Raw genomic sequence first — 27,393 nt, forward strand, 5'->3', positions numbered from 1 at the left:
CCAGTGAAAAAAAAATATAATTTATCTCAAAAATTACGAACTCCTCGTCACAGTGTCCTGATGCAAACAATGATCGAGCTGTAGCTGTCACAGCCCTGCGAAGTATGTTGGCTGACATATCGGGCAGCCAGTCAGAAAAGCCAGCTAGAAGTCTCCTGACAAAAAACTTTTGCTAGAAAGAGATAGGAAACCTGATGCAAACAAACGTCCAGCTCTCATGTAAACATACTTTGAATGTGTTGGTAAATTTGTGACCAGAAAGCCTTCTTGACAGAAATCATCCTACTTAGGGAGTGTTCTTTTATTACGTAACGCATTTTTTTTTTTATTTTTGACCCCCACTCCCCTACTATCGTAAACAAATCGCAACAGATAAACGATCTCCCCTTCCACCCCCTGTAACGCGTAACTGAAGGTCTTTTTGCAATTTTGTATGAGTCCTTATAGAGTTTTATTACGCTTCGCGTACGCACACTGATGCACCATTTAATTTTGCAGGCCATACACAATTTAACCTCAATCTTGTTCGTGTACGTACACGCAATACATGCGCATGTACAAACCTCTTTATGAAAATTTTTCGTTAAGTAACAGAATTTTTCATCACTCCCTAGAAGTCCAAAGGCTTGAATGGGGAGAGCACCCAAACCTATTTTTACTCCAAGGAACCTTCTACTCCAGGGTTCAAACTGACGACCTTTGGATTGCGAGTACAACTACCGCCAGCGTTTCCACCGGAGCAGGCTTTGTTTGGTGTGTTGTTTGTACTTATAGCGTGGAGACGACTCCTACACTTGAAATGACTTAACGGCCTAACAACACCCAAGGCCGGGACCGGTTGGAGCAGATGGGAATCGAACCCATAACCATTCTGCTGCTGTGTAATCGTAGTCAAACTGAAAAAAATACGTTTCTCGCATTCACACTCGAAAACCATTACAAATTGCTGAAGTGACAAAATTTATACACTAGTAATTTTGCCTGTATTCACACGCAATACATGCGCTCGTAGATAACGTCAAAACGACACTATACTATACTATAAAAGTCAGTGCAAAAGACCAGCTATCTATTACGGAACAAAAACCAAGCAAGTGCAAATCAAAATTGCGTTGGTTTTGCCGTCTTCAAGAAAATAAAAAAAGTAAAAATATTTATATTCTTTGACATAGTGTCCAAATATTAATACAATACATTAAAATTTCACACTTAAAAGAACTTCAAGTAACGGTACACAAAACAAATGCATTATTCGTTACCTCACCTTGAGAACATTGCTCTCCGTGACGTTTCAATCGCGCATGCTCCACTCCACGGACAGTGCTGCCAGCCATCAACAACATACAAAAAGCCATGCAAACGAAAGTGAAAGCATAAACAACCGGCCCAGTAGCATCTTTTTCTTCAGTGTGTCACCACCTTTTCGTCTTCTGCCATTTTCTAAACACGCACAATTTCCCACTGAAGTTTGTTTGATTTTTTGCGGTGATATCCACTTTTTCAGACTGAATTTTCAGCACACCATTGAAAAGTTGTTTCAAACTTCTACGGTTTCACACTTCTGTTTCTACGAAACAAGGACAATCAATACAACAAACTAAACTCTTTCTTTTTTTCACCGTGGAACGATACGGCAGCAAAATTAATTACTCAAAGTTTCATAATGCGATGTCGCTATCGGCGATGTCGAAGGTAAGTCAGCGACTTAAGTCCGTGTTTGTAAACAAATATGACCTTGACGCTATCGGCGCTAGCGGCTTCATGGAAACTCTCCACTGTTGGCTTTGGGATTCCCCTGCGGATAGACAACCAGCGGAACACAGTATCAACTGACTTTGGCTGAGCTACCCCTAGCGATAAACTGGTTATCGCTAAGCTGTCGAGGAGTGGAATGAAACCTGTTTTTCCCTGCCGACATCAGAACTACTTTAAATGTTTGCCCAGAACCAGTCCCCTAGTCAGTCCCGGTCAAGATGTCATCCACTAATGACGCACTTGTTACTCTCCCCGAAACGCAGCCCATCCTGTACTCGTACTGGCGGAGTTCCTGCTCGTGGCGCGTCCGGATAGCGCTGAACCTGAAGGAGATCCCGTACGACATCAAACCGATCAGCCTGATCAAGTCAGGCGGCGAGCAACACTGCAACGAGTATCGCGAGGTTAACCCGATGGAGCAGGTTCCGGCGCTGCAGATTGGTGAGTCGGCATTTCTTTTCTTTTTGTTTTGCTGCGTGTTTGACTGCTTCGAGTGTGCATAATGATAAGCAGGTACAGAACGGGTCGAATGGAATGTTAGAGGAATAACCCAGGTACGCCTTGTGGTGGTAGTAAAAGTTAATCGCTGGGTTTACTGTTGATCTCAAAGAGTTCTGATCATAGAATCATGCTATTTTTAGTACGTTATACTGGTTTATGTTCATGGTGAAACATTGCAGTTGCAGTCTTCTTCATGACATGACGCAGATCCAGTTTGCGCCAGTATCACTTGACTCTTATCAGTCGATAGCCCCCTATCGGCAGAAAGCTTATCGTTCAATCTATTAATTCTTCATGTGCCCGCCAACCCGTGAGAAGAAAGTGGCAGTTGACGTACCATGAACTGCGCACCGTACTTTAACCTCTCACCACCATATCACGCCTATATTTATCGCCATCGCTGCTTCAGTCGGGCTGGGATCTCTAAACAACGTTGACGTCGTATAAAATCGTTGTGTCTTCCTCGGTTCGTCAAGTAGACCACCATGAGACTGCTGTTGATAACGCTCGTGTGCTGCTGCACGGCCATCGCTGGAGGTGTGTTGGGAAATTCCAGCACGCTACAGCTGCTGCAGGATAATCTGAATCATCTGGGAAAGACGATGCTAGAGACCAGCCGAAACCTGCAGTCCACGTACGGAACGGCTATGGAGCGGTTGAACGAGCGGCTGGTACAGACGCTGATGAGAGCGTACCAGGAGCTGGATAAGATCCACCGGAATACTGGCGAGTTCATCGAAGGCTACAACATGACCGACAAATACTGCATGGAAATTGTGGGGTATTTGTACTGGGCTCACGCTCAAGAAGCGGTTACGGGGATGCAGGAGTGTGCTATGCAGGTTGTGAACCTGGTTGATGAAGCAGGCCGTGAAGGAGTACCGTTGATGTTGGAGCAGGCGCGTTTGCAAGCAAGTGAAGTGACCCTCGTGGTGGTTAGAGAGTTGACAAAGAGTATCGATAGCAAGCAGGTAGAAAAGAATGCTTCGGAACAACTGGAAGAACAACAGTTTCAGTGGTTGAAGACGGTGGAAAAGTTGAAAAAAGCAGTTGATGCGTTTGTAAACTCTCAGAAAGTTATCAATGATCGTACAGAACTATGCACTAAAGACGTCATCGACCAGTACAATATACATATGGGATACATTCAGTACTACCTGAACAAAAACAAAAACTGTCAAAGATGAATAAAACGGTGCGAATTTCGAGCCAAGTTTATTTATCTTCAATATCTAAATTCGCCAAACAGTACTCCAGCTCACCAGAAATGAACTGTATGTAAAAATCTACATCTTCCAAAACCCTTTCTAGACATTCATGTAATTCTGCTGCAATCCAATCTCCAGTTGTTTCATGCCCCTCAATCTCTTGCTTCAGCACGTTCTGGTAATTAGCCCAAAGGTAGCTTAACCAGTCGAACTGATCTTCTACGAACTCCAATCGAACTTCCTCTGTCCTGTGGAGCCCGTGCGATTCCAACACACGTCCATAGCCTTCCGTACCGGCACGCAAGATGTAATGAGCGTGGGAAAAGAAGTGATACTGCGACTCGGCGTTGATCTCCTCGGCCGTGTAAACCGCACACTGCCCAATATCCCACGTGATGAACCACCCGTAAAGATCCACCAGCACGTACGCCCAATCGAAACAGCCTTGCGCGTTCGGATCATTGTTCAACCACTCCTCTACCTGAATAGTAATGTTCTTATCAATCAACACTTCCCGCGCAGCTATCGTGTAGTTTCCCAGCTTTCGCAGCATCTTCTGGTTCATCGCCAGGATAGCATCACTGTTGCTGGCACGAAGTTCCTGAACCTGCTGGGCAATATCCGCTCCCAGATCGTTGAATTTGCTCTGAAACTCCTCGAGAGTGTTTGCCTCGAGAAGCGTCGCTCCCAGGATCAACAGTACTACCAACTTCATTCTTCTCCGTTGAATGATCTTCAATTTACTGAAACAGTTTTTTTCGTGTTTGACTTAAAAAAAAAACTTCACGACTTATCTTTTCCGGCGCGCAATAAATTCCGGTAATCCAACATCCCGCCGTTCCGATAAGATATCGATTGCCCAATCCGAGTGACTCAAACCGATCGTCCGACATTTCGTCAAGCAATGTCCCCTGAACGGTCAGTCATAATCCTCCTCTGCCTGGTCAACGCCGTGTCCTCCATCAGCGTCTATCAGGAGCAGCTTAACAGTCTTAGTCAAAATGTAACTATCCAACTGGGACTCTTTCGGGATTGGCACTACGCAACGATATCGAGCTTCCTGCGACGTTCCCTGGAAGATATTGGGAGCCACACCGTCCAAGGAAGAATACGGACTGCTGAATCGTTGGAGTACATTAACTCATTTGGCGAGTCTTTCTGCGTTGAGCAAGCACTGGGTGAGCAGATGCTGTACGCGCAGACGTTGGGCAAGGACCTGTCCGGATGTGCTGAAAGGGCTTACGATAGTGTTTCTGAAGATAATTGGGAGGACTTTCATCAGCTGATAGCATCAGTACAGCTAACTGCTGTCTTGGCGCTCAATCAGGGAATGGTTGCGTTCGAGGTGGAATCAACTGAAGAATACAGAGAGCAATACTTGCGAGAAGAACTGGATTTTTTCGGTGAAATATGGACACTGTATTCAGAATTACTTGACAGAAGACTGATTGAAGCTGCGGAACAGTTCGAAGAATCATCAGTAGACGTTGAAAAGTGTCTGAGACAAGCTTTATTCTTCTTCGACTATGCTGTAGAGTACGTCAAAGGTAACCTGGACCAGTGCTTAAGTAACCTCAATAAATAAGCTTTAAATGATTGCTTTATTTTAACACTAGCCAACCTTACTCTCACTCAAACATGTATCTCTGGCAAATCCCAACAAGTTGTATAGCTGCACCTGGAAGTAATAGTATAGACTTTCGACACACTCTTGAAACGACTCAACGACCTCCTCGCGTGCAGCCTCGTGCTTGTCCAGTTCCTCTGCCAAATCACGCTCTGCCCGCTCCGAAACTCCTTCAAAGTAGCCCACCAGTCCGTCTAGTTGTTCCATGAGCTGCTCACCACCGTCAAGAGCTGGATTCATCTCACCTATCTGCTCCAAGGCGACTCGAGACATTCTGGTAGCTTCCCGATGGAGCACGTTCGCTACGGGATAAAATCTGACGACCTGATCTCGCGTCAGGAAGAAGTCCACTCCGCTGACACAGAATTGTAGCCAGAATTGTCCTGTTAGTACCTCGTCGTAAATAGAGGCATCAATCGTATCCAGACACCGATCATCGGCATTTGACTCGGCGCGTAGCTCCTTCATCTTGTTCGTAACATCTGCATAAACCGTCTGCAACTGCACTGTGGCATTGCCCAGATAAACCAGAATGTCCGCTTCGATAAAACTGCGGATCATTTCACTGTTTTCGCGATGTGATGAACTCAGCAGTTGGACCATCTGCCCGTTGAGTTCCGCAAGCTGTAGCTGGCGCTCGACGAGGAAACCATCACCGGATGCTAACAGAATTGTACCAAAAATCAACGGAAGCAACATTCTCACTGCACTACCGAAAGGATACTACTTGTTCGAGAGGGGTTTGGCAAAATTTAAATGCTGAGAAGTGATAAGATTAGCTAATCTTGGTTTATTCTTGGACGATGCAATAATTTTCGGCAAAGTTTACAATATTATCGACATTCAGAGGAAGCGTACTGACCATCCCATCAGCACAAGAGTTGATGATTCCGACAACCTTATCCGTCAGCACCTGATGGCTGTTGAGATCCTCTTGTAAACTGTATTGGCCCGCCAGCCATGCCTGATTGAAGTGATCAAGCTCGGCATCCAGTCGACCTTCGATGTCTTCCAAAGATAAAAGCGGGTTAACCTCTCCAAAGGAATCCAGAACCGTATGCAACATATAGGTCGACTCTCGCTGCAGGTCCATCGCTAGTGGGTAGAAACGATTCTCAAAATCCGCCTGCAATGAAACACACAGGTCGGACACGCACTGCTGAAGAAAGCGCTCCGTCTTGTGGAACATGGAATCCAGCGAGGTGTCCACTGAATCGAGACATTCCTGGTCGGCGTTGGGACGTCTCCTCAATGAAGCTACCGTCTGATTAGTCTCAAAACGGATAGTCCGCAATGCTACCGTCCCATTTCCAATTTCAGCAAGAATATCTCGTCGGAGCAAACGATTCTGGGCACGGTTGGTCTCGTGGGCTGCCGTCAACTCCCACGTGACTCGCTTGCTCAATACGGAGAACTGCTGCTGGTAGTTTAGCAGGAAACTTCCCGAAGAAGCGCCAACGAAAACAAGCAGCAACAAGTTGGACCACATCGCAATGACTGAACCGTGTACCGAACCAAACTACGCACGGAGATAAGGTTGCTTGTAGTCAGGACACAAACCGGCCCTTCACGAGCGTAATCGAACTTATCTTATCCCGAAACGGTAGCCGTGGCCATAAATCCTTTCCAATCGCCGCACAAGATCCAACGTACTTTGCAGGCTCCGCATGATTTAGTCTTCCGTCGAACGGTGACCTGTGAGTACCTGTGCGAAGAACCATGGAGACCAAAATTCTACTATTGGCGGCGATCTGCCTTGGAGCAGCCAGTGCTAACGATGACTACGGGTTTCTGCAAGTCTTCAACTCAAACTTCTCTTCTCTGTCAAGTGAGGTAGAATTTGAGCTTCAAGGAAAGCGTGAGTTTAACGGTCTGCTCATTCGCGAGTTCAACCGAGAGATCTTGAACGAGTTTGGAGAAATCGTGCCGAGAATGCGGGGAGCACACTACGATTTCTTACAGTCCGTCCAGAACTTTGACGGAGCCAGCGAGGAGTGTCGCGATTACGTGTTCTTCCTGGCCGACCTTTACCGTTACTTCCAGGAGTGGGACATCCAGGACTGCGCCTACCTGACCTACATGCAGCTGCGTGCTGACGCGTTGTATCGATTCATTCCGGTCGAGCAGGAGTACGCCCGCGAGAACTCCCGATCGCTGTTTCAGGTGGTCCAGACACTCGGTCGGAATGACATCTTTGATGTGGAAGCGATTCGTTACGAATTGCAGGACGAACTGGACTACTACACGAACCTTCGCGAATACTACCGTCAGCGGTTGAACGAGGAACTGGCCAAACATGGTGAAGATGCGCACGAGACCATCAATATGCTGGAATCATGTCGGTACTACATCTACTTCTGGCAGGACGACGATCACGATTATCTGCGTCAGTTTCTGGAGTCAGATTGTCAATAAGGGAGGGGATGCCCGAGGTACAACGACTGACGTCAAGGGCTGATTACACGTGCGTCGATGTCTACTTCTGATTAGATACTTTATCGGGTGGGAAATTCCCGTGTCATTCGACAACCAGTTTAAGCTACTTAATAAAACACTATCGAGATTTACCTATGTTTTAAGTTTATTTTCATCCTTATATATAGTTGTTATCATTAAGACTGCTACCACCACGGACCATTTCCACAGTAGTCTTCCACGCTAACTTCCAGTAATCCCATGAAGAGAGTGTGCCAATAGATGGCATACTCATGCCACGCCGCCATTTGACCTTGCACCAACATTTTCAGTGGCTTGATGAACTCGATCTCTACGCACAACACGGTCCGGTAACTTGACCACAAATTCTCATGGTACACAAGCTCATCCTCCAACTCACACACTACCCGTTCCCTGTTGTCTACAAAGTTATTCCGTCCTAACGTCTGCATGGTTTGATGGATGGCTCGACTGTTTTCTCGCTTCACAAACTGCGCTCGCGGTACGAACCGATACACCGAATCATGCCACATGTAATAATTCATATCGTACGCACACCTCATGATATCTAACTCGCCAATCCAAACGTAATAGTCCCGCAAGTATCGCATTATGTAGCGACACTCTTCATACTGCATCAACTCGTGCTTCTCGATGCGCGACCAGCTTTCGTTGGTTAGCCGTCGCATTTCCACGGTGAGATTCCCGATTTCCGCCACGATCCAATGGATCAACTCCAGTCGAACGTCCGCGTTTTGTTCACTTAGGTTGTGTATCTTGGGTTGTACTGTACAGCTGTGGTTGGCAAACTGCTTTGAGAAGTATTCCAGTTCGGGAATCGGCTGTGAGCAGCAGATCCCGATCAAGAACAACAAAATTGTGGTTTGTTTCAGCATTGTAATAATTCGGTGGTTTCTGAGAGCAAACTGAATCCCAGCTTTTGTGAATGAAACCATTTGTAGGAAAAACTCAAAGTTTTATCGCACTGATTGTAAATCAGACTTAATCTGACAAATCATGCTAGACCGGAAGCGGGGAAATCACAGCTTGAGACAAAGACCCCCACTGTGTAAGAGTATTTTATTGATACCAAACTTATTTTCGCCAGTCACCACAATAGTACTCAATGTCCTCGACAATCCATCCCATGAATGCTCTGTGCCAGTCCATCGCGTAGTTGTACCACCAGTCAAGTTCCAACTCTACCAGTTCGGCAAACTCATCCATCGCCTCCAATTCGTCACGAAGAACAACCTGATAACTCTCCCACAGATTTCGGTAGTAATCCAGCTCATCCTGCAGTTCGTATACCGTATCAGTGATGCTGTCCACGAACCGATTCCTCCCCAGTGTTTGCACCGTCTGGTAGATGGCTCTGCTGTTCTCGCGACTCATGAAGAAAGCCCTTGGGTTGAACCGATTGTCCGCATCGTACCGCATGTAAAAGTCCATATCCATTGCCATATACATGATGTCCAACTCACCGATCCACACGTAGTAGTCAAAGTCGTACCTCAGGTAAGCGAGACATTCTTCGTCGGTATCCTCGTGGTTTTCGATGTATTCCCACGTGTCCCAGGTGAGCTGCCTCATATCCAGTGTCAGGTTAGCGGTCCGCGTAACCATTGTATGAATCAACTCCAGTCGGACTTCATTGTTCTCCACGCGGAACTCCTTCAACTGGGGTTCAACGAGTTGACTATGTTCGGCAAAGTGGTCCTGAAACTCCGGAAACGGAGTATTAGCCAAGGTGGTTCCCAAAAGGGCTAGTATCACGACTAGCTGCAGCATGCTGGAGACAAGTTGTTCAGGGTGCTCGTTAAAGTGCACTGAAGGCTGTGATCGAAAGTGTGCCTAGTTATTTCAAGGACTCAAAAGATTCCGGAATAATCTGGAATATGATTTACAGTTCGTCGATAAGCTTGGTTGATGTTGGCTCAAGATTACGCACTGTTATCGCAGCTCTCGGAGTACAGCAGAACTGTTTACGGAGATCAGCTCCAGGTCTCCAGTCCATGTTCATCGTCCCACTGAACAACACCGTTCAGCATGTTGCAATCAGTTCTAATCTTGGCAGCCGTGTTAGGTACCACCTTAACCAGCGTCACACTTCCAGAGTTCCAAGAACGGTTTGCCGAACAGAGCTACCTCGTGGAGCCCCAACTGAAGGAATTTCGCATCCATAACAATGAAGTCCGGTTCGAGCTGATCCGCACGATCGTAACGAAGATCGCAAACTTAACGCTGGAGATGCGCCAGATCAGCTCGGAATCCTGGGAGTACATCGAGAACAATAACAGTACCAACGATGCGTGCCTCGTTGATCTGAGGAACGAGTTTAACTACTACGTGCGGCTCGCTGAGCTGGATATCAAGCTGTGCGCCAGGGATATGGACTATTACATGCGTTACGATGCAGACAACCGGTTCAACTCTTGGGCGTCCTTCAAGAATCGAGAAAACAGCAGAGCCATCCACCAGACAGTGCACACGCTGGGAAGGAATCTGGAAGGCTCATTGGTGGAGTTGCAGGAGCAATTCGAATATTTTCTGAATTTATGGGAAAGCTTTCAGGGTGTTCTTGCGTCCGAATTAGATGCAATGAAGCCATTCACCGAGTTGGTCCTAATTGAATTAGACTATTGGTATGATTATGCAATTAGATGGCATAACTTCTATATGCAGTGGGTCATCGAGGACATCGAATACTTTTGCTAAAATGAAATTGAAATTACAAACCAGAGTTACATAGCTGAACTTGTATATTTATTTATGATCGTCCTCTAACACATGTTCACGACCTCCTAGTCCACACAGTAGGTATCGATACTGTCGATGATCCATACAATGCTTTCCTTTTGCCACTCAATTGTACTTACGTACCACCAATCCAGTAATTCCAGAACATCTTCGTTCAGGTATAGGACTGCTTGCAGTTAAAAATTCCAGCGCACTCTCATAGCCCAACCTCAAATTCTGGTGATAGTCCAGTTCCTCCGTCGTATTGCCAATGTTTACACCGTCTGGTATAGGCGGCTCTGGTACTTTCGCGACCCATCCAGTTAGCTCTCGAAACAAACCGAACTTGGGCATCCTCACTCACGTAACAATCAATTTCCGCTGTCATCACTCTGATGCCTAATGCGGCACCGTACCGGTTCATATTGAATTCTTTCGTTGTATTCTCGTGATTCACAACAATCTCCCGCGCGCTGTCGAAGTTCTTACGCAAACCCAGCGTCAGATTGGCGATCTTCGGTATGATCTCGTGGTTCACCTCCAGCCGGACCGTGTTGTTCTCCGCGCGCATCTCATGCAGCGGCGGCAATACAAGCCGACTGTGCTCGGCAAAGCGCTCCTGGAACTCAGGAAACGGCGTGAATGCCACAGTAAAGGATACCTTGGAAAGCAGGAGCAGAATGAAATTCGGGGTCATTCTAACGTAATGCTCGTACAGGAAGTTTTGGTAACAAAACCGAAGTGTTTAGCATTCATCGCGGGAAACGCATATTTAAGGAAATAACCGGCCAGAACCTAAAGGCTATCGCGATAAGGACTAATGGAATTGCAAAAGCTAAAATGGCGTAACAGATCAAAGTTTTTGTTATCTAATTTTTGATTTGTTTTGCCTCCTTCCACTTGTGACAATATGCTATCAGTCTAGATTTGATCGTGAAGAAGTTTTTAAGACTTCTGCAACGTTACAATTTTGTGGTCAAACCTATTGGAGCAATTCTCTACGTTTTAGCAAAGCGATTTTTCACAGTTCCTTCATTCTCCTCACGCCTATCCAAGTATAGCCATTTATGGTTAAGTTTCTCTAAAAAATAATCCAAATTTGCGCAAAACTATGTCCCCAAGAGTTTGTTTAAATATTACGTCCAGAGGTTTACGGGATGTAACAATGAACTACAAATTGTAGAGCAGACAATTACAAAAAATATGATGTATACACTAGGGTGTTTCATCCAAAACCAAAAGTTCTCAGAATCAGGCAAACCGAGGTTCCCCTAGTAGAGGATACCCATAAGGACTCTCATGCCAAATATCAGCCCATTTGGTTGAGAATTGGCCTGTCCCCAGCAATTATAAGTTTTCATGTAAATTACTATGGGATTTTTATGCTTTTCGTTCAATCGTTCCTACAGGTCTGGGGACAACATGGATTCACTCGGAATAAAGACAGGTGTGTAGGGAATGGTCCAATGAACACATTCCAGAAGGAATTCGGCTTGTCCATTCTGTCCCCAAGGTGCGCATTGGATCGACGTCCGGCATGAGAGTCCCTATGGGTATCCTCTACTAGGGGAACCTCGGTTTGCCTGATTCTGAGAACTTTTGGTTTTGGATGAAACACCCTAGTATACACATAAGGGGTTTGCTTGAAACCATTTGAAATAAATGTGTTATATGATGAGCAGAAACTTGCAACAGAGACCACAAAAGACCCGGATGTCTTTAAAGTGGATTGCTTTGCTTTGTTTGTGTTATATCAACCCAAAGATTGCGTACTAAACAATGAAAAAATCTAAATTTAATTTCGGAAATTGAAATTTCCTAGAAAATTTTAAATTTATCAAAAAATATTGCCTGCCATCCTGCTTCTAAATAATATTTTGCAACAAAACTGTATAGAACAGCTAATTTAATAGTCAAAATGAACGTTAGGATCCCTTTAATGGCTTGACTGAAAATCCATCATGCAGAAAATATATTTTTCCTGGCAATTAATTTTTTCCAGAGATCCTCTGTAATTACTCTTAGCTTTAAGAAAAATTTAATTACAAAAGCCGACTTGGTGCTAACCACGTCCCAGTACCGAAAAGGACATAACAAAAAAAATTCTTGAAAAAAAAACTTTTTCCAGAACTTAATCTTACTGGTAGCTTATGAATAAATAGATAATCATTGAATTTACCTTAAAAATCTAACTTCTCGTGCTTTTTTACTTGACATGTGACTTTCATAAAATCACAACTCGAAGTTTTCAAATATTTGAATCGAGGTTTTGAAATTTTGCATTTTTGTGACCCTTGATAGTTTGAAGTTATTTTTAAATAAATATTGAAATAATAAGCCATAGTTTTTGCCCCCTGATTTTTCGGGCAAACTTTGACTGGGAGGAGACAAAAACTTTAGATAAAATTTGTACCAGCCTAATAGCGTATTTACAAACATATAAGCAAGAATAATTTCCAGTTGTGGATGCTTCAGAAATAAATATTATCGGAAATAAACCTTGCCATGAAATTTACAGACGAGCTGATTAGTTCAATATGAGCAGTAGATTGTAAGAAATGAAATAAAATTAGGCTCCCTCTTTTTTTGTAGATTTGTATATCATTGGTGCCAAAAAGTTAGGAAAATGTATACTTCTGCATGAGTTTCGGGAATTCCTGGTAAATTTACAAATTTTCCGGGAAACGGGGAATACAGGGAATTAGGAAATTTTGGTTTTGTTTTGTTAGCGTCCTTGGGTAGCAATCATTCAAGAGAACCATGGCCTAGAGCGGAGAGGGCGAATTTTTTTTGTACATGTACATTAGGGTGGGTACGGATTTTGAAAAGTTCTCAGATCAAGTTCTGGTGTGGTTACCCTTGTACGGCATACCCATCCAGGTTTTTAAGCGAAGATGGCGTTCGAATGGTGAACGCCCGAAATGTCAAAATCTCGCAGTAGCACCAACATTAGAAAAAAAAAATGTGGCTGTCATGCCATGGCACACTTTATCCGTTATGTTGGTACCACTGCGTGATTTTGACATTTCGGGCGTTCACCATTTGAACGCCATCTTCGCTTAAAAACCTCGATAGAGACTCTCTACAAGGGGAACCACACCAGAACTTAATCTGAGAACTTTTCAAAATCCGTACCCACCCTAATGTACATGCAGTGTGTAATATTTAGTGTTTATTTTGACGAAGGTGATGTGCATGCTTTTGCATGCGATTTTACTACGGATTTTTTGCTGTGTGTAGTACAACAATTTAGTAAGAATGCAACAATTTAGTAGTTTATTTGTATCTCAGAAAAAAAAAGTTTTGAATCACGATGAACGAGTTTACAACTTTGATTTGTCTTGGTCTCAACAATAGAGATTAATGCGGTCAATGAGCATTTCCATGCGTTCGGTGTAATCTTCCAATATATTTTCGTACCACCAGTCCAGTTCTCCTATAACAAACTTCTCTAGAGGCTGAATCGCATCCAATTCCTGCCTCAAAATCTCCTCGTAGTCTACCCATAGATCATGGTGATAGTTTAACTCGTCCTGCAGTTCGTCCAGCGTGGCTCCGATTTCGTCCGTAAACCGGTTCCGTCCCAACGTCTGGACTGTTTGATGAGTAGCTCTGGTATTCTCGAGACTCATGAATGAAGCACTTGGGTTGAACCGGAAACGCACGTCATCTCGCAATTCCCAGTACATTTCTTGCGCTAGCGATGTGACGTACACTTCGGCGCTCAAAACGTTCAGATCAAGCATATATCGTAGCTGTGGCAAGCAATTTTCGGTGGTTTCCTCGTGGTTCTCGATGTGCTCCCAGGTGTCCCAGGTGAGCTGGCGCACGTTCACCGTCAAGTTGGCAAGCCTCGGCAGAATCTGGTGGATCAGCTGCAATCGCAACCCATTGTTTTCATCACGTAGCCGCTGCAGCTCTGGCTCCACAAGTTGGCTGTGTTTGGCGAAACGATCGTGGAACTGCTTGAAGGCTGCATCTGTCCCTACCAAGGCCAACAGCACCAGCATGAATTGGGAAGACATTGTTGCTTACTCACCGCACAAAACTGGAATGCATCTAACTACCGGATTCCTGCAGCTCATATAAGGGTAGGACGGGTAAGATTACCGGAATTGCTCAACTTTTTCAAACCAATTGTAAGATAACGTCCAACGTTCTGCTGATTACTTATCCCCAACCGGACCCTAAGATGACAGCTTTCGTGAGTTGCGCGTATTCACCGACAGAAGGCAAGTGGGCCTCGTCGGAGTCCGCCCATCAAAAACGCAACTCAAAATTAGCATAGTTTGTATGGGAGCTGTCAACATGCTCCCGGGCTGCTTATCCCCCATCGACGGATCCATTACACATTAGAGAGCCTATTACACATACATTCATAATAAGAAACAGAGAGAACGAGAGAGAGGAGAACTCTGCCATGAGCAAATGGTAGAGTAGGAATTGCGTTTATTTCTTTCATTTGAACAGTTCATCCCTTAGAATGGCTTATATCTGCAACTGACTATCTCTTACTCATCGAACCGTAATGACTACCAAACCGTGATCTTTATTCTCTCGGATGGCGCTGCCGTACTGAGGCCAAAAGAAAACAGATAAAATGAATCGACATCTTTCATATATTTATTCATGCCACAGAAATGATTTCTTAGATAAGTCTCAACAATAATACTGGATATCGTCAACCAACATTTCCATGAAGTAAGTGTGCCATCTGATGGCATATTCGTACCAATAATCCAACTCCTCCACGATAAACTCGGTGAACGGCTCAATCGCTTCCAGTTCCTCTCTTAAAACCTCCTGATAGCTTTCCCACAAGTTCTGGAAGTAGTCCAACTCGTCCTGCAGTTCGTACACCGTATCACTGATGTTGTCCATGAATCGATTCCGGCCCAACGTTTGCACTGTTTGGTAGATGGCTCTGCTGTTTTCGCGATTCTTGAAAAACGCCCTCGGATTGAAGCGGTACGTCGCGTCGTACCTCATGAAATAGTCCATATCATCTGCCATGTACATGATGTCCAGTTCACCGATCCACACGTAAAAGTCAAAGTCATACCTCAGCCAGACAAGACACTCCTCGTTAGTACTCTCATCGTTCTCGATTCTCTCCCAAGTGTCCGAGGTGAGCTGTCGCATGTCCACCGTCAGGTTAGCAGTCCTCGTGATGATCATGTGGATCAGATCCAGCCGGGCTTCATTGTTCTCCACGCGAAGCTCCTGCAGCTGGGGCTCCACGAGTTGACTATGTTCAGCGAAACGCTCCTGGAAATCCGGGAACGGTGTATTAGCCAAGGTAGTACCCGCGAGGGCAACCAAAACCATCAAGAATCGAAGCATTGTGAACTGTTAAGGGAACGCGCAGAGTTACACTGAAGTGCGCGAATCGAACGCAAGGGTTATTATTCTTAAAGTTCGGTAACAAATCGCACCGGTGCGCAGCTGCTGTAATCTCCGGTAAAATATGGCCCTTCGATAAGGTCAAGAAATCGTACGTAGTTAATTGAAATTAGACCTGTTATCGCAGAATAATCCGCGAGACAGACGATTCGCAAGATAAACCACTGGAAATGTTTCATTCGCACTGGATAACTGTGGTCTACCTTGTAGGCGCAACACACTTTTCATTAGTTCAGCAGTTCAATACCATGTTATCAAACATCAGTCCGTCTGCAGAGTTCTTTCGAGCAACACCATGAAACTAGCTATATTACCGGCCTTCTTACTCCTGCTGTCCAGAGCATCAGCCAACCTGCTCGAATCCTACCAACAGCGTATTGTCAACTATACCACTACCATCGACGAACACCTACTCAACCTAAGATCCACCAACGGAGCCCTAGGACTCCAGCTGACCCACCAAACGCTCCGAGAGTTTGCCAACTTTACGCTGGAGATGCGCTTCATAGCGGAGGAAGCTTGGCGCTTCATCGAGGACTTTGAGACGGATAGTGACTGGTGCAAGGACTACATCCGAACCATATTCGATGTTTACGTTGAGATCGGCGAGAACGACATCAAGACCTGTGCAGCCCGGTGGACTCGGTCGGTCTCGCAGGACGCTTCGGAGCGGTTTTGGCCGCTGGCTGGTGAAACGCAACAGTGGAACAGCCAGGGAGTTTCACGAGTGTTGGAAGTTTTGAGGCATGTTGAACAAGTGCTGGACTGGGACGAAGTAGAGAGTGAACTACAGGTGGTCCTTGGAGACATCGAAGATGGATGGGTTAAGCGGAGAGAGCAGCTGGATGACGAGATCGGTCAACACGGGGCGTTCGCGGAAACTGTTCTTAGATCATTGGACGCGTGCGTGGAAGAAGCCATTTTTTGGCAACACATCTTCATGGACTATGCTATGGATATGGCTCATACGTATTGTTAAATAGACGAGTAACGCAAATTGTCACCATTTGTTCTTTTAACGTAAACATTATGTCCCCGCCCGTTTGGATCAATTGGACCGCGCGCTGGACTCACAATCCAGAGGTTGCTGGTTCGAATCCCGCGGCGGGCGCTCTAAAATTCTATGTGTAAATATGGGTATCCGGCGCCGTCGCTCCGTGCCGTACTCAAACACTTAAGAGCTCAGGGCGGCGAAGTCCTTGTAGTTAAAAGGATGACACTAGCAATGGTGGCCGACAGCTATAAAGTCAACTTCGTTTATGTTAGGGCGACTGCCACTTTTGTTGAGCCATGATGATTAACAAGGATCATAAATGACCACTGACGAAGCGATTCATGTAGTTTTTTATGGTATTTCGGATTTATTACTGTTTCCAGATAACGATAAGACAACCAAAATAGAGATGAGCTAGCACTCCAGCTAATCTTTATTGACGTTTGGGTACATTTCCTAATCCCACGCACCCGTCGAATGTCCAAGCTACTGCTTCTTTGACTCAACCACACCGCAGTAATACTCCATGTAGCTAATCAGGTAGAACATGTCACTCTGGTGCAGGTATACCGTCTCCTCTACACAATCCTCCAACTCCTGCACGATCGGATGCTCGTCGCTGAATCTTCCCAACTCTCCGTTCAGCACGCCCTGATACGTATTGAACATCCAGTTGAAGTCGTAGTAATCGTTCTCCAGCCGTTGATCGACATTGTCCGCCTCCAAAATCTTATTGTACGTTGCTAGTGCCTCGACGGCATGATGAGTAATACGACTCAACTCACGGCTGACAAAGTTCGCATAACGGAAGAAATTGTCCGTGGTGAACGGAGTTAGGCTTCTAAACGCATCGCGGGCACAGTCCTGCAGGTCCAGCTGGGCAAACATGGTGTAGAACTCAAACAGTTGGTACACGGACTCGCGACATGGCTGGCTGTCCGTTTCAATCGCTTCGAGCTCTTGCCAGGCTTCGACGTTGATGCGACGTAGCTCTACCGTTCCATTTGCCAGGGTTGCGATCAGATACTGGTTAAAAAGTGCCGTTGCGTTGGAATTTCCCGCTCGCTTGATCGCCATGGTTTGCTCCCCGATGGCACTGTAGTTGTTGAACCATTCCTGATACTGGACAAAGGACGGTGCAGCACCAACAAAGGCCACCGCAAACGTTACAAGTGCGCCAACTGCTAGTGCTTTCTTCACGGACATGGCTGGGTGCACATTCAAAACGATACTGAGTTGCGACGGAAGTAAGTTGCTACTTTACAGCGGATGATCCTCGTTGTCTATTGGGGTTGTTATCGTCCGAAATGATCCATGATTAGATAAGATCATCCTTCGCAGTGCCATCTAGCGACGAGTAGCGTGACTCAAAGCGAACGCCATTCGCCAGCGAACACCTGCGGCGTAGCGACACGTTGTGGGGGCAACAGTCATGTTCCGCTTCGAGAAGAACACCTGCTTGGACGACGTTCGGTTCCGCAATCTTCCACTTATCGGGCTCCTGACCATAAAACCTCACCATCCGTCCTCCCAATTCGTCCTAATCTAATCTAAAACGGGAAATTGGTCCCTCCTCTAGGCCGATGATTGTATAAAAGAACTACGCATGCACCTGGCGCTCCGCTATTTGCTGAAGTTCTAGTCAAAGTGCAGGATGATGGGAGTTAGCGTTAAGTTGGTGTTCTGCGCAGTAGCGCTGCTTGCGGTGAGTTGTCCCAGATGTTATCACAAACAGTGACATAATAGATCCACGTTTTGCAATTACTCAGACCATTGCCGCCGCACCGTCCTCGATCCCGTCCAAGAAATCCACAATCGGTGAACTGGTGGAGATCGTTGAAGAGTACCGTGTGCTGTTCGAGGAACTCAGCCAAGAGAAGGACCAGATGCTGGCCTTTGCCCGCACCGGTCTGTTCGCTTCGTACCGTCACATGAACGAAGCCATTCTGGAGAATCTCGGAGAAACCCGCAACACGATCGAGTACGGTTTCGACGAGCTGCGTACCGACATTGCCGCGGCCATCCTCGACGGGGGAGACGAGGACTGCTTGCTGGGACTAGCTTCGGAGATCCGCGATGAGCAGCGAGCTCTGGCCACCGGCATGAGCATCTGTTCCCAGTTCACCACCGATGTCAAGGACGACCTTTCGTACTCCTTTTACGAAGTTCTCGAGCTGCTGCAGCGTCTCTCAACCGCTCTGAGCGAATACACGACCTGGTCCTTCTCAACGCACAACTCCGTCACCGATCCGCAGGAACATGCCGAATATCTGCGCCGCACGTACGCGGAATCTCGGGACATGTGGGAGTACGAAGTCCTGCCCATCATCCAGTTCCAAATCGATGCCATCGAGTACAACCGGCCGATCGTTGTCGACGACAACATGGACTGTCTGGAGAAGATTGTCGATCAGATGCCAATGTTTGAGGAGTACATCCGCGGCAAGATGGAGACTTGCGCCGAGCCGTTCAAAGCTGCGCTAGGTGTTAAGAAGAACTAACAGGATATTTCGCAATTGTTTGAGTGGAGAATAATCGAGATAACATTGGTTATCAAATCTAGAACTGAAATACACAGTAGCTCGTAAGGGATTCGTTTTTTTTTTTTTTTTTTTTGAGGGCGTATCAAACTTCACTATGTTATATAACAAAAAAAATATTCAAGATACATTACAATACGTAATTAGACCATATTTCGTATTACAAGAAATATTTACTACCATATTATACCATTCCAAACCTTCTAAAGTGTGACAAAAATTACTTTTTGATGGCATTCAGGGGCTTTTTATAAGATGTTATTCGAGAACCTTTCAAAAACAAAACTTTTACGCATGAAAATTTGCTTAACTCTACAAATGCAATTTTATTACGCACATAATGTTAAATTAATCTAACTACTATTTATGGGAGCACAGCATGTAATCCCATCGTGCACCTAATCTTAGCATATCATCTTTGAATGGTTCCATTACAGCTCCTTTAACACGTTTTAATCTGAAATCAAGTAATACATAAGAAGTGAGCAAGCAGGTTTCTCTCAAATCTGTTGCCAAATAAATTTTAATTGCTTGAATAGCAAATGGAAATACAGGTGATCTTTTAACCGTTTTTTCCAGGAGTGTATCATTCTTCTACAATGTTGTAGAGCAGACAAGAACAATATTTTGGAGTGGGTTTACTTTTCTTGTATTCTTCACGAGTTACCAGAACCTTAAGAAAAAGTTTTTGTTTTCAAGATTATGATTTTGATCATTTTGACCAGTTTGTCGAAGAATTCACCGTAAAACCCGATTGTGTACAGTCATCCCACATATTCGGAAAGGTTTCCAGATCGGCCAATGTTCAAAAAATCATAGCAAATCGATAATTGAACTCATTGATTCGCTTTTACCTTCATTTGGTGGGTGGTGGGTCTCGTGGCGCAGGGATAGCGGCTTCGGCTGCCGATCCCGATGATGCTATGAGACGCGGGTTCGATTCCCGCCTTATCCACTGAGCTTCTATCGGATGATGAAGTAAAACGTCGGTCCCGGTTTCTCCTGTCTCGTCAGAGGCGCTGGAGCAGAAATCCCACGTTAGAGGAAGGCCATGCCCTGGGGGGCGTAGTGCCAATAGTTTCGTTTTTTTTTTTTTTTTCATTTGAAAGCTTTTCTTGCGATCTTTCGAATGTTGTATCGAACATCTGTAAATTTAAACTTTTACATGAAGACTTTGAAGAATTACTTTGACCCTTGAAATCCACAAATTCGGAACATTTTTTTCTTACGAATGTAAACAAACTTTGGATCTCTCCAGGAGCACTAGCGTGCACAGGGTGGGGCAACATGGGGCAGTTGCCCCACCATCCTCAGACATTTGTTCTAAAATTGCCAAGGGGGTGTCCATAAACGACGAAATTTTCAAAACGCTCATATTGTTGCCCCACCTTCCTTGAGGATCTGGGCACGCTAGTGTCCAGGAGTACATATTTATTCCCAAACAATGACTTCACACACTGAAACTAATAAAACTCAAGCTTAGTGATGTTTTATACATGGTTTGATAACAATTCTTGTGAAAATATCGGTTAAATTCAGCTGTTCCACAATTGTGGGAGGCACATTAACATCCCAAATGAAACAGGCCATTTGGAGGCAGTGTTTTGCTGCTCTGGACAAAATAGGCTTGGAATGAAGTTTTTTGTTCAAAAAGTACTACTTTTACTAGTGAAATAGCAAGATAATGTACAAATGAAGGTTCTCAAAATAGTAAGTTCGACAGAAAAGCTATTTTGGCATGCTATTGACAAATTATCATAAAAGTGTTCCGAATTTGTGGGTGTTCCGAATATGTTGGGTGACTGTACCCTTATTTTTTCCACAGAGTATCCAGGTTTTTAAGCGAAGATGGCGTTCTAATGGTGTACGTCCGAACTGTCAAAATCACGCAGTGAGCATGAGCATGAGCATGAGCATGAGAGACCACCCATGGTTGTCCTTCTCCGTTGCTGAACAGGACCGCAATACCCTATCAACTCAACTGATCATACGCGTCAACGATCTAGTGATGTTTCTCTTATCAACTGCATGTATGAATGCGCTGAAAAGATAAAACATCAAGATTATCAAAACTAGAGCCGGAGAAAATAGGTAACAGTCGTTGGCCACCAACGGCGCCCGCCATGTCCTTTTGTAGATCTCGAGGGGATGGGGCGGGAATATTAGTAAGCACAGGTTGCTACCAAAGGTGGGTTCTATACGATATCCACACCCCCACGTGTACCGGAAAAACTTCTTCTACTTGGGAATTTGTTAGTAGGAAAGGGTAATGGTCAGGATTCATCATAGAAGATGATGATGTGACCCAAAAACAATAAATCTTGTTTACATGGTGATGTATTATTCTCAAGGCAAACAATCTGATGCTGCTGATGAGACAACTCCCGTTTATTTGTAATTAAGTTTTATTAATGTTTATAATCTTAGACAGCCGGCAACCAAACAAACAATCACGACGCAACGGCCACGACGCGCACTTTTCGACCGTTCCAAATCAACTGTCAGATTCTGCAAAACCGAGCGCACAGAATCATCTGGACAGAACCGAAAAAAACACGAAAATATGGCGGAAAGAAGACGACGAAACAATCACGACGCGCACTTTTCAACCATCCGAAATGTCAAAATCACGCAGTGGTACCAATATTACAAAAGAAGTGTGCCATGGCATGACAGCCACATTTGTTTTCTTATGTTGGTGCTACTGCGTGATTTTGACATTTCGGATGTTCACCATTAGAACGCCATCTTCGCTTAAAAACCTGGATAGCAAATTTGAATGTCTGTTGTGACTGCTTGAATGAGGGGACTTTATAAAATAGCAATGAAACAAACCAGATTAAAAAAATATTATACACTCAAACCCCGATGGTTTGACACGAACTGTTGTCAAACGAACGGGGTCACGTTTTAGTTTGACACCCCTTTTACACGGAGTTCACACACACTACCAAACTCTTTGTTTTGATAGTGTGCGTGAGCGCCGTGTAAAAAGTGACAGTTCGTCACTTTTTAGTTTGACTTTGACCAACCAACGGGGTACAAACTAAAAAAGTGTCAAACGAAAAAGTGACCAACCACCGGGGGTTGAGTGTAATAAATCCCCTCATTCTAACAATGCACGAGCCAGAAAAGCGTTAGGAATTACAATTTTTTTTAGATTTTTCTAAGGATAGATTTGTTGATGCCAATTTCGTTTCTTTATATTTCAAATAATCAAATTCGCTCTACAGCATGACTAGGGCAAGTGATTTTTCGCGATTTCGCGGAAGCCGCGTAATCCGTGAAATTTGCGCCTGACCTAGAAATTTAGTGTATACCGTGAGAGGCTGCGAAATTTGAAATAGTTATTAGAATAATTACTTTTCAGAGCAATAAAGCATGGATATTTTTTTACTCGTACGCTTCACAAGTTCCCAAATTAAACAAAAATGCAAGGCAAATTTAGATTTTTGTTTTGAAAATATTGTTCATTACAATATTTTTCGATGCACAGATAATTAATTGAAATTTTCTTCTAAAAAAATCTTGACTTCGCAAAATTCTAAAAGAATGTAAAATAACGTTATTGAAAACTACAGTAAGAGAAAAAGTAAAAAAAAAACTATTTAAATATTGTAGAGAAGACAATTTTTATATTTGGTTATAAATGAAGTTTTTTATTCAATTGGTTTAAAATACAATACAATGAAATAAAACTCTAATACAGCTTTTTGGTTTTGCTTTGATTTAGAGATATTTAGCAAAATCAATTTTTAGCAGATTTTAGAGTGCCGTGAAATTGCCGTGAAATCCATGGTTTTAAAAACTAACATGCTGCGTAATTTCGATTTTTTGCCGTGAAAAATCACTAGCCCTGAGCATGACCTTTGCATCCTCTATTGCAAGGTTGCTACTCGAATTAAATTTATTGTTAAAAAACCTACGTGAAAAATGTTATCAGTTACAGTACAAGAAACTGTATGTACAGAGAAACTCTTTTTACGCGGTGCGTTACTTTTTTCTCATTTGTCAATTTCTCTGAACCGACGCGACCATTTTGCAATCTTTTAAAAGCAATTTGCAGGTTTTGTTCAGATCTACAAAACGCTTTTTGAAACTTGCAAAAGAATGGAGCACCCGCAGTCGAGCAGTTTTTGACAGTTCGCTCCATAAGAAATACATTGTACACTCAAACCCCGATGGTTTGACACGAACTGTTGTCAAACGAACGGGGTCACGTTTTAGTTTGACACCCCTTTTACACGGAGTTCACACACACTACCAAACTCTTTGTTTTGATAGTGTGCGTGAGCGCCGTGTAAAAAGTGACAGTTCGTCACTTTTTAGTTTGACTTTGACCAACCAACGGGGTACAAACTAAAAAAGTGTCAAACGAAATAGTGACCAACCACCGGGGGTTGAGTGTAGCAAAAAGCAAAAACTGCTCGAATGGAAGTGCTCCATTGTACGGATTAAGAGAAATCGACGAAATAAAATGCGTATCGCCACCGCGTAAAAAAGGTTTCTCTGTATTCTAATCAATGTCACGTTACTATGTAATTCGATCTGATCTATCAATGTTAAGACAGTTACAAATTGAAAACATCGATTCTCAAAATTCAATCGACGAATTGGCGTCATCTATCATCGATTATCCTCTTTGCAAACGAAAATAACTCCATTATTTGCCCCAGGTGATCCTGATAACACTGAGTCGTTTTATAATTCCAAAATACCTTATCGCAAAAATTGATACGATTAGATTAGATTTTACAGCGGTCAACCAAATGGTGACCAATAACAGATTTCGTCGGTAGATAAGGAATAATTTCGTAATAGCAAACAACCAGTCGATTATCGGAAGGTAATTTATTTTTGGGAAAACAGAACAAACGCACGGCAGCGTCACTTTACTTTAACGACGCGTTCCGAGGCAGCGCGGCAGCCTCTGGTTAATGCTACGATCGACTTCGGCCATCGCGTCCTGGATGCGAGCCAAACACTGGCGGTTCTCCTCCACCAGCTGGGGGCGGTTGATCTCCAGGTTGTCCAGATCTTCCTGCGCTTCAGCACGGGCCACGTTCTCCCAGAAGTCAACCTGGTTCTGGTAGTTGCGCTCGAGCCATTCGATGTGACCCTCGGGATCGATGAACGAGTTGTGCGAGGCGTACGTGAACAGCGTGTACTCGGCGGCGGCCGTAGAGATACGCTGCAAAATGTTGACCAGATCACGGAACTCGTCGGCGATGCCTTCCTTGATGGCAATCTTGTCAGCGGCACAGTTGCTCATCTCGTCCGCTGCGCGAATCTGCTCGGCAACGATCTCCTCCGTCAGGCCCAGTAGACACTCCTCGTCGGCTTCCGGTGCGAGGATCATCTCGGCGATCAACGACCGGGTGTAGTCAAAGTGGTGCTCGATGTCGCTCCAAGATTCCGCCAGATTCATTGCGGTTGCCTCGTTCAGCAGCTTCAGCTCGGCACGGGTAATGATACGGGCCAGATTCACAAATGCGTCCTTATCCTCGTGCAGCTCATCAAACATGACGCGGAACTCCTCGGAAATGCGAGCCAGCTCGGACATCGTGAACGCGCTGGACAGGACCTGTAGGAGGATGTGATACGTTCAGAGTCACCTCAAGCGTTGATCCTTGACTAAACCTACCGCAAGTCCACACAGCACGGCTAGCGTCAAAAACTTCATGGCGGCAAGCTATCCAAACACTCGTAGATTCACTTCTCAAATGAAGTTCACGGTTTTTGGTCACTTCTTATATAAATTCTTAAAGGGCGCGATCGAAATCTAAGCGAATACACGGGTGCAATGTTATACAACCCCCGCCGAGTGGCACCGAGATTAGATTAGATCCCTAATACCCGCACCAAAACAACCCCTTTTTGACCATACCTGGGAGGTATGCAACTCATTTTATTTAGCCATCAACTAGCAGCGATAAGCTGATACAGAGTCAATTTTTAGAAACACTGCTGAGCCTCCTCAATCAGCAGATCCATGTTGAAGATGTAGTTCCGGGAAATCTCGTCCCAACGCCGGAAAGCTTCCCGTCGAAAACGATCTATGTCTGTCTGGAACAACCTCAAACTATTGTTGATTGAATTTTCCAAGGCAACTACAAAGTTGGCGCTCCCAAGATACTGAAAAGCCAAGTCCGCCTGAAATTTCTGAGACGCTCAGGTCACGTGCCGCTTGCGTTGACCGACGTATCCATTTTCCAATGGTCAAACCATGCCCCAGAATCGTATCCTTGGCACGATACTTCGTTTGCTGGATGTCGCTGACGGTGAATCCGTTGCGCGATATCAGCTGGGCGTTCAGGTTCTTCATGGTCCGCGAGAAGTCCATCCGCATGATGCGTAACTTGTAGTCCGCATCGTAATGGCGCTGGTTGAGCAGCCGGTCAAACTCGGACAGCACCGAAGTTTCATCGGATACAGAACGGGCCAACTGCTGGTAGAATCCGATCATTCAAATTCAAACTGTTTGAATTTTGAACTAACCTGTAGGTAAGCCAACAAAGGCAGTAGAATCCACTTGGTCATTTTAATTCACTCGTACCTTTTTTTTTTCTTCTGAAAACGCGTCCTATCGGAAGTAAAACTCCCGGCATACTGAACATATCTTCGCTCGTGGCCAGAATATAGTTTGAATAATACTGATGCCGCTATCATTGTGTTCATAAAACAATCAATGTTCTTACATTTCCGACGACCAATTTCATGTCTCTTTCGTAAACACAATTCAAAGACTTCTTTTGCTACTGTAGCTCCAAATTTGTTCTTTTTTGTCGAACAGTCGCAATAATTGGTGTTGGGTTTTCCATGGCAGCTGGCGCATTTTAACGCATTGCTTGAGCAGCCCAGCACCACCTTTGTGCCTAGCTTTTTCTCTCGGGGTAGAGAGCAACTCTGAAATAGAATTGCTACTTTTATTTATTATTTTAAATTCCTGATTCGGGATATCAACAACACTAAACAAGCTTCAAATATTTTTTCAGATGGTCATACCTTAGTGGAGTCCGTCGCGATCATGCATTACCTGGAGGAGACGCGCCCTCAGCGTCCGCTGCTGCCCCAGGACGTCCTGAAGCGGGCCAAGGTGCGCGAAATTTGCGAGGTCATCACGTCCGGCGTCCAACCACTCCAAAATCTGATCGTCCTCATCCACGTCGGCGAGGAGAAAAAGAAGGAGTGGGCCCAGCACTGGATTACCCGTGGCTTTCGAGCCATCGAAAAACTCCTGTCGACTTCGGCCGGCAAGTTCTGCGTCGGGGACGAAATCACCCTGGCCGACTGCTGCCTGGTGCCGCAGGTCTTTAACGCGCGACGCTTCCACGTAGACCTGCGCCCGTATCCGATCATTTTACGCATCGACCGCGAGCTCGAGGGCCACCCGGCGTTCCGGGCTGCTCATCCCTCGAACCAGCCGGACTGCCCACCGGAAGCGGCCAAGTAAAATTGCATTTGAGGGGGTCGTATGCCGTACTTTGGCGATGTCTAGTCGAAATGTTCACCACGAGAGTTCATTCTATACACAGCAGATATTTGTATACCATATTGAAGCTTTTAGATCCGTGCAGATTATTTACACAACGAGAAATAGTGTTTGAAATGTTAGAAAAAGTTTTAACCAGAAGCAAATCTATATCATACCAAATGTAACAACAGAGAACAAAACGCTAGACAAAGCACTGGTAAATGCTTTTTAGAAAAGTTTTTACCCTTTTTTGAAAAACAGGCAAACATTTAATCCTTACTTTTTATTCTATCATTCCATTCGAAACCAAGATGGCCAATCGTAACAATCATCTAAAAAAAATTACGATTTTATTGCATTCTATTACTATTAACCTTATAAACGACAAGCGAGCGAGCATTTGTGTCTATATTGTATTGCGTAAACATCTGTGTTGTATTTTTTCGTGGCACCCTAAATTTTAATCGAAAACAAAAAAAATCATAAAAAATTGTGTTAGCTTTCTACCTATTGACTTTTATTACCCACGTCTGTGTCATTGCTGAATTTATGTCTGAGTATCTATAAATATTCTATACCCACCATCGTTCAAAACAATCCAACAGAAATATACGAGCATTAAATTGTGATTTTAAAAGTGTTTTATTTTTTTTTTAATTCTTCAGAGTTAAACTTTCCCCAAAGGCTGTGCAAATTTCTAAAGAAGGTATTAGACT

General features: G+C 44.5%; 3 protein-coding genes across 4 annotated transcripts; 2 read left to right on the plus strand and 1 right to left on the minus strand.

Moving 5' to 3' along the window:
* The first annotated feature begins 1,339 nt into the window (after positions 1 to 1,339).
* On the plus strand, positions 1,340 to 27,306 carry LOC6042382 (probable maleylacetoacetate isomerase 2). Of its 2 annotated transcripts, XM_038249900.1 has the most exons (3): positions 1,340 to 1,692; positions 2,019 to 2,196; positions 26,199 to 27,306. In XM_038249900.1, exons 1-3 carry the CDS (start codon positions 1,669 to 1,671, stop codon positions 26,654 to 26,656), a joined length of 660 nt encoding a protein of 219 aa, XP_038105828.1. In that variant the 5' UTR covers positions 1,340 to 1,668; the 3' UTR covers positions 26,657 to 27,306. The 2 variants fall into 2 exon arrangements, with proteins under 2 accessions (XP_038105828.1, XP_038105827.1); XM_038249899.1 differs by lacking the exon at positions 1,340 to 1,692 and having other exon boundaries at positions 1,732 to 2,196.
* LOC6042387 lies at positions 18,270 to 19,255 on the plus strand. Its single transcript, XM_001851460.2, has 2 exons — positions 18,270 to 18,368; positions 18,433 to 19,255. Exons 1-2 carry the CDS (start codon positions 18,318 to 18,320, stop codon positions 19,162 to 19,164), a joined length of 783 nt encoding a protein of 260 aa, XP_001851512.2. The 5' UTR covers positions 18,270 to 18,317; the 3' UTR covers positions 19,165 to 19,255.
* On the minus strand, positions 24,036 to 24,943 carry LOC6042388. The gene is made up of 2 exons (XM_001851461.2): positions 24,848 to 24,943; positions 24,036 to 24,787 (listed from the first exon to the last, which is right to left on the minus strand). Exons 1-2 carry the CDS (start codon positions 24,884 to 24,886, stop codon positions 24,101 to 24,103), a joined length of 726 nt encoding a protein of 241 aa, XP_001851513.1. The 5' UTR covers positions 24,887 to 24,943; the 3' UTR covers positions 24,036 to 24,100.
* Positions 27,307 to 27,393: the final 87 nt, after the last annotated feature.

The sequence above is a fragment of the Culex quinquefasciatus genome, chromosome 1 (genome assembly GCF_015732765.1).
Source record: "Culex quinquefasciatus strain JHB chromosome 1, VPISU_Cqui_1.0_pri_paternal, whole genome shotgun sequence".
In the NCBI taxonomy this organism is placed as follows: domain Eukaryota; kingdom Metazoa; phylum Arthropoda; class Insecta; order Diptera; family Culicidae; genus Culex; species Culex quinquefasciatus.

Coding starts and splice junctions, on each gene's coding strand:
- LOC6042388 (XM_001851461.2), bottom strand. CDS start 24,886: ATGAAGTTTTTGACGCTAGCCGTGCTGTGTGGACTTGCG. Junction 24,788..24,847: donor CCGTGCTGTGTGGACTTGCG/GTAGGTTTAGTC, acceptor ATCCTCCTACAG/GTCCTGTCCAGCGCGTTCAC.
- LOC6042382 (XM_038249899.1), top strand. CDS start 1,974: ATGTCATCCACTAATGACGCACTTGTTACTCTCCCCGAAACGCAGCCC. Junction 2,197..26,198: donor GGTTCCGGCGCTGCAGATTG/GTGAGTCGGCAT, acceptor ATATTTTTTCAG/ATGGTCATACCTTAGTGGAG.
- LOC6042387 (XM_001851460.2), top strand. CDS start 18,318: ATGATGGGAGTTAGCGTTAAGTTGGTGTTCTGCGCAGTAGCGCTGCTT. Junction 18,369..18,432: donor GCGCAGTAGCGCTGCTTGCG/GTGAGTTGTCCC, acceptor GCAATTACTCAG/ACCATTGCCGCCGCACCGTC.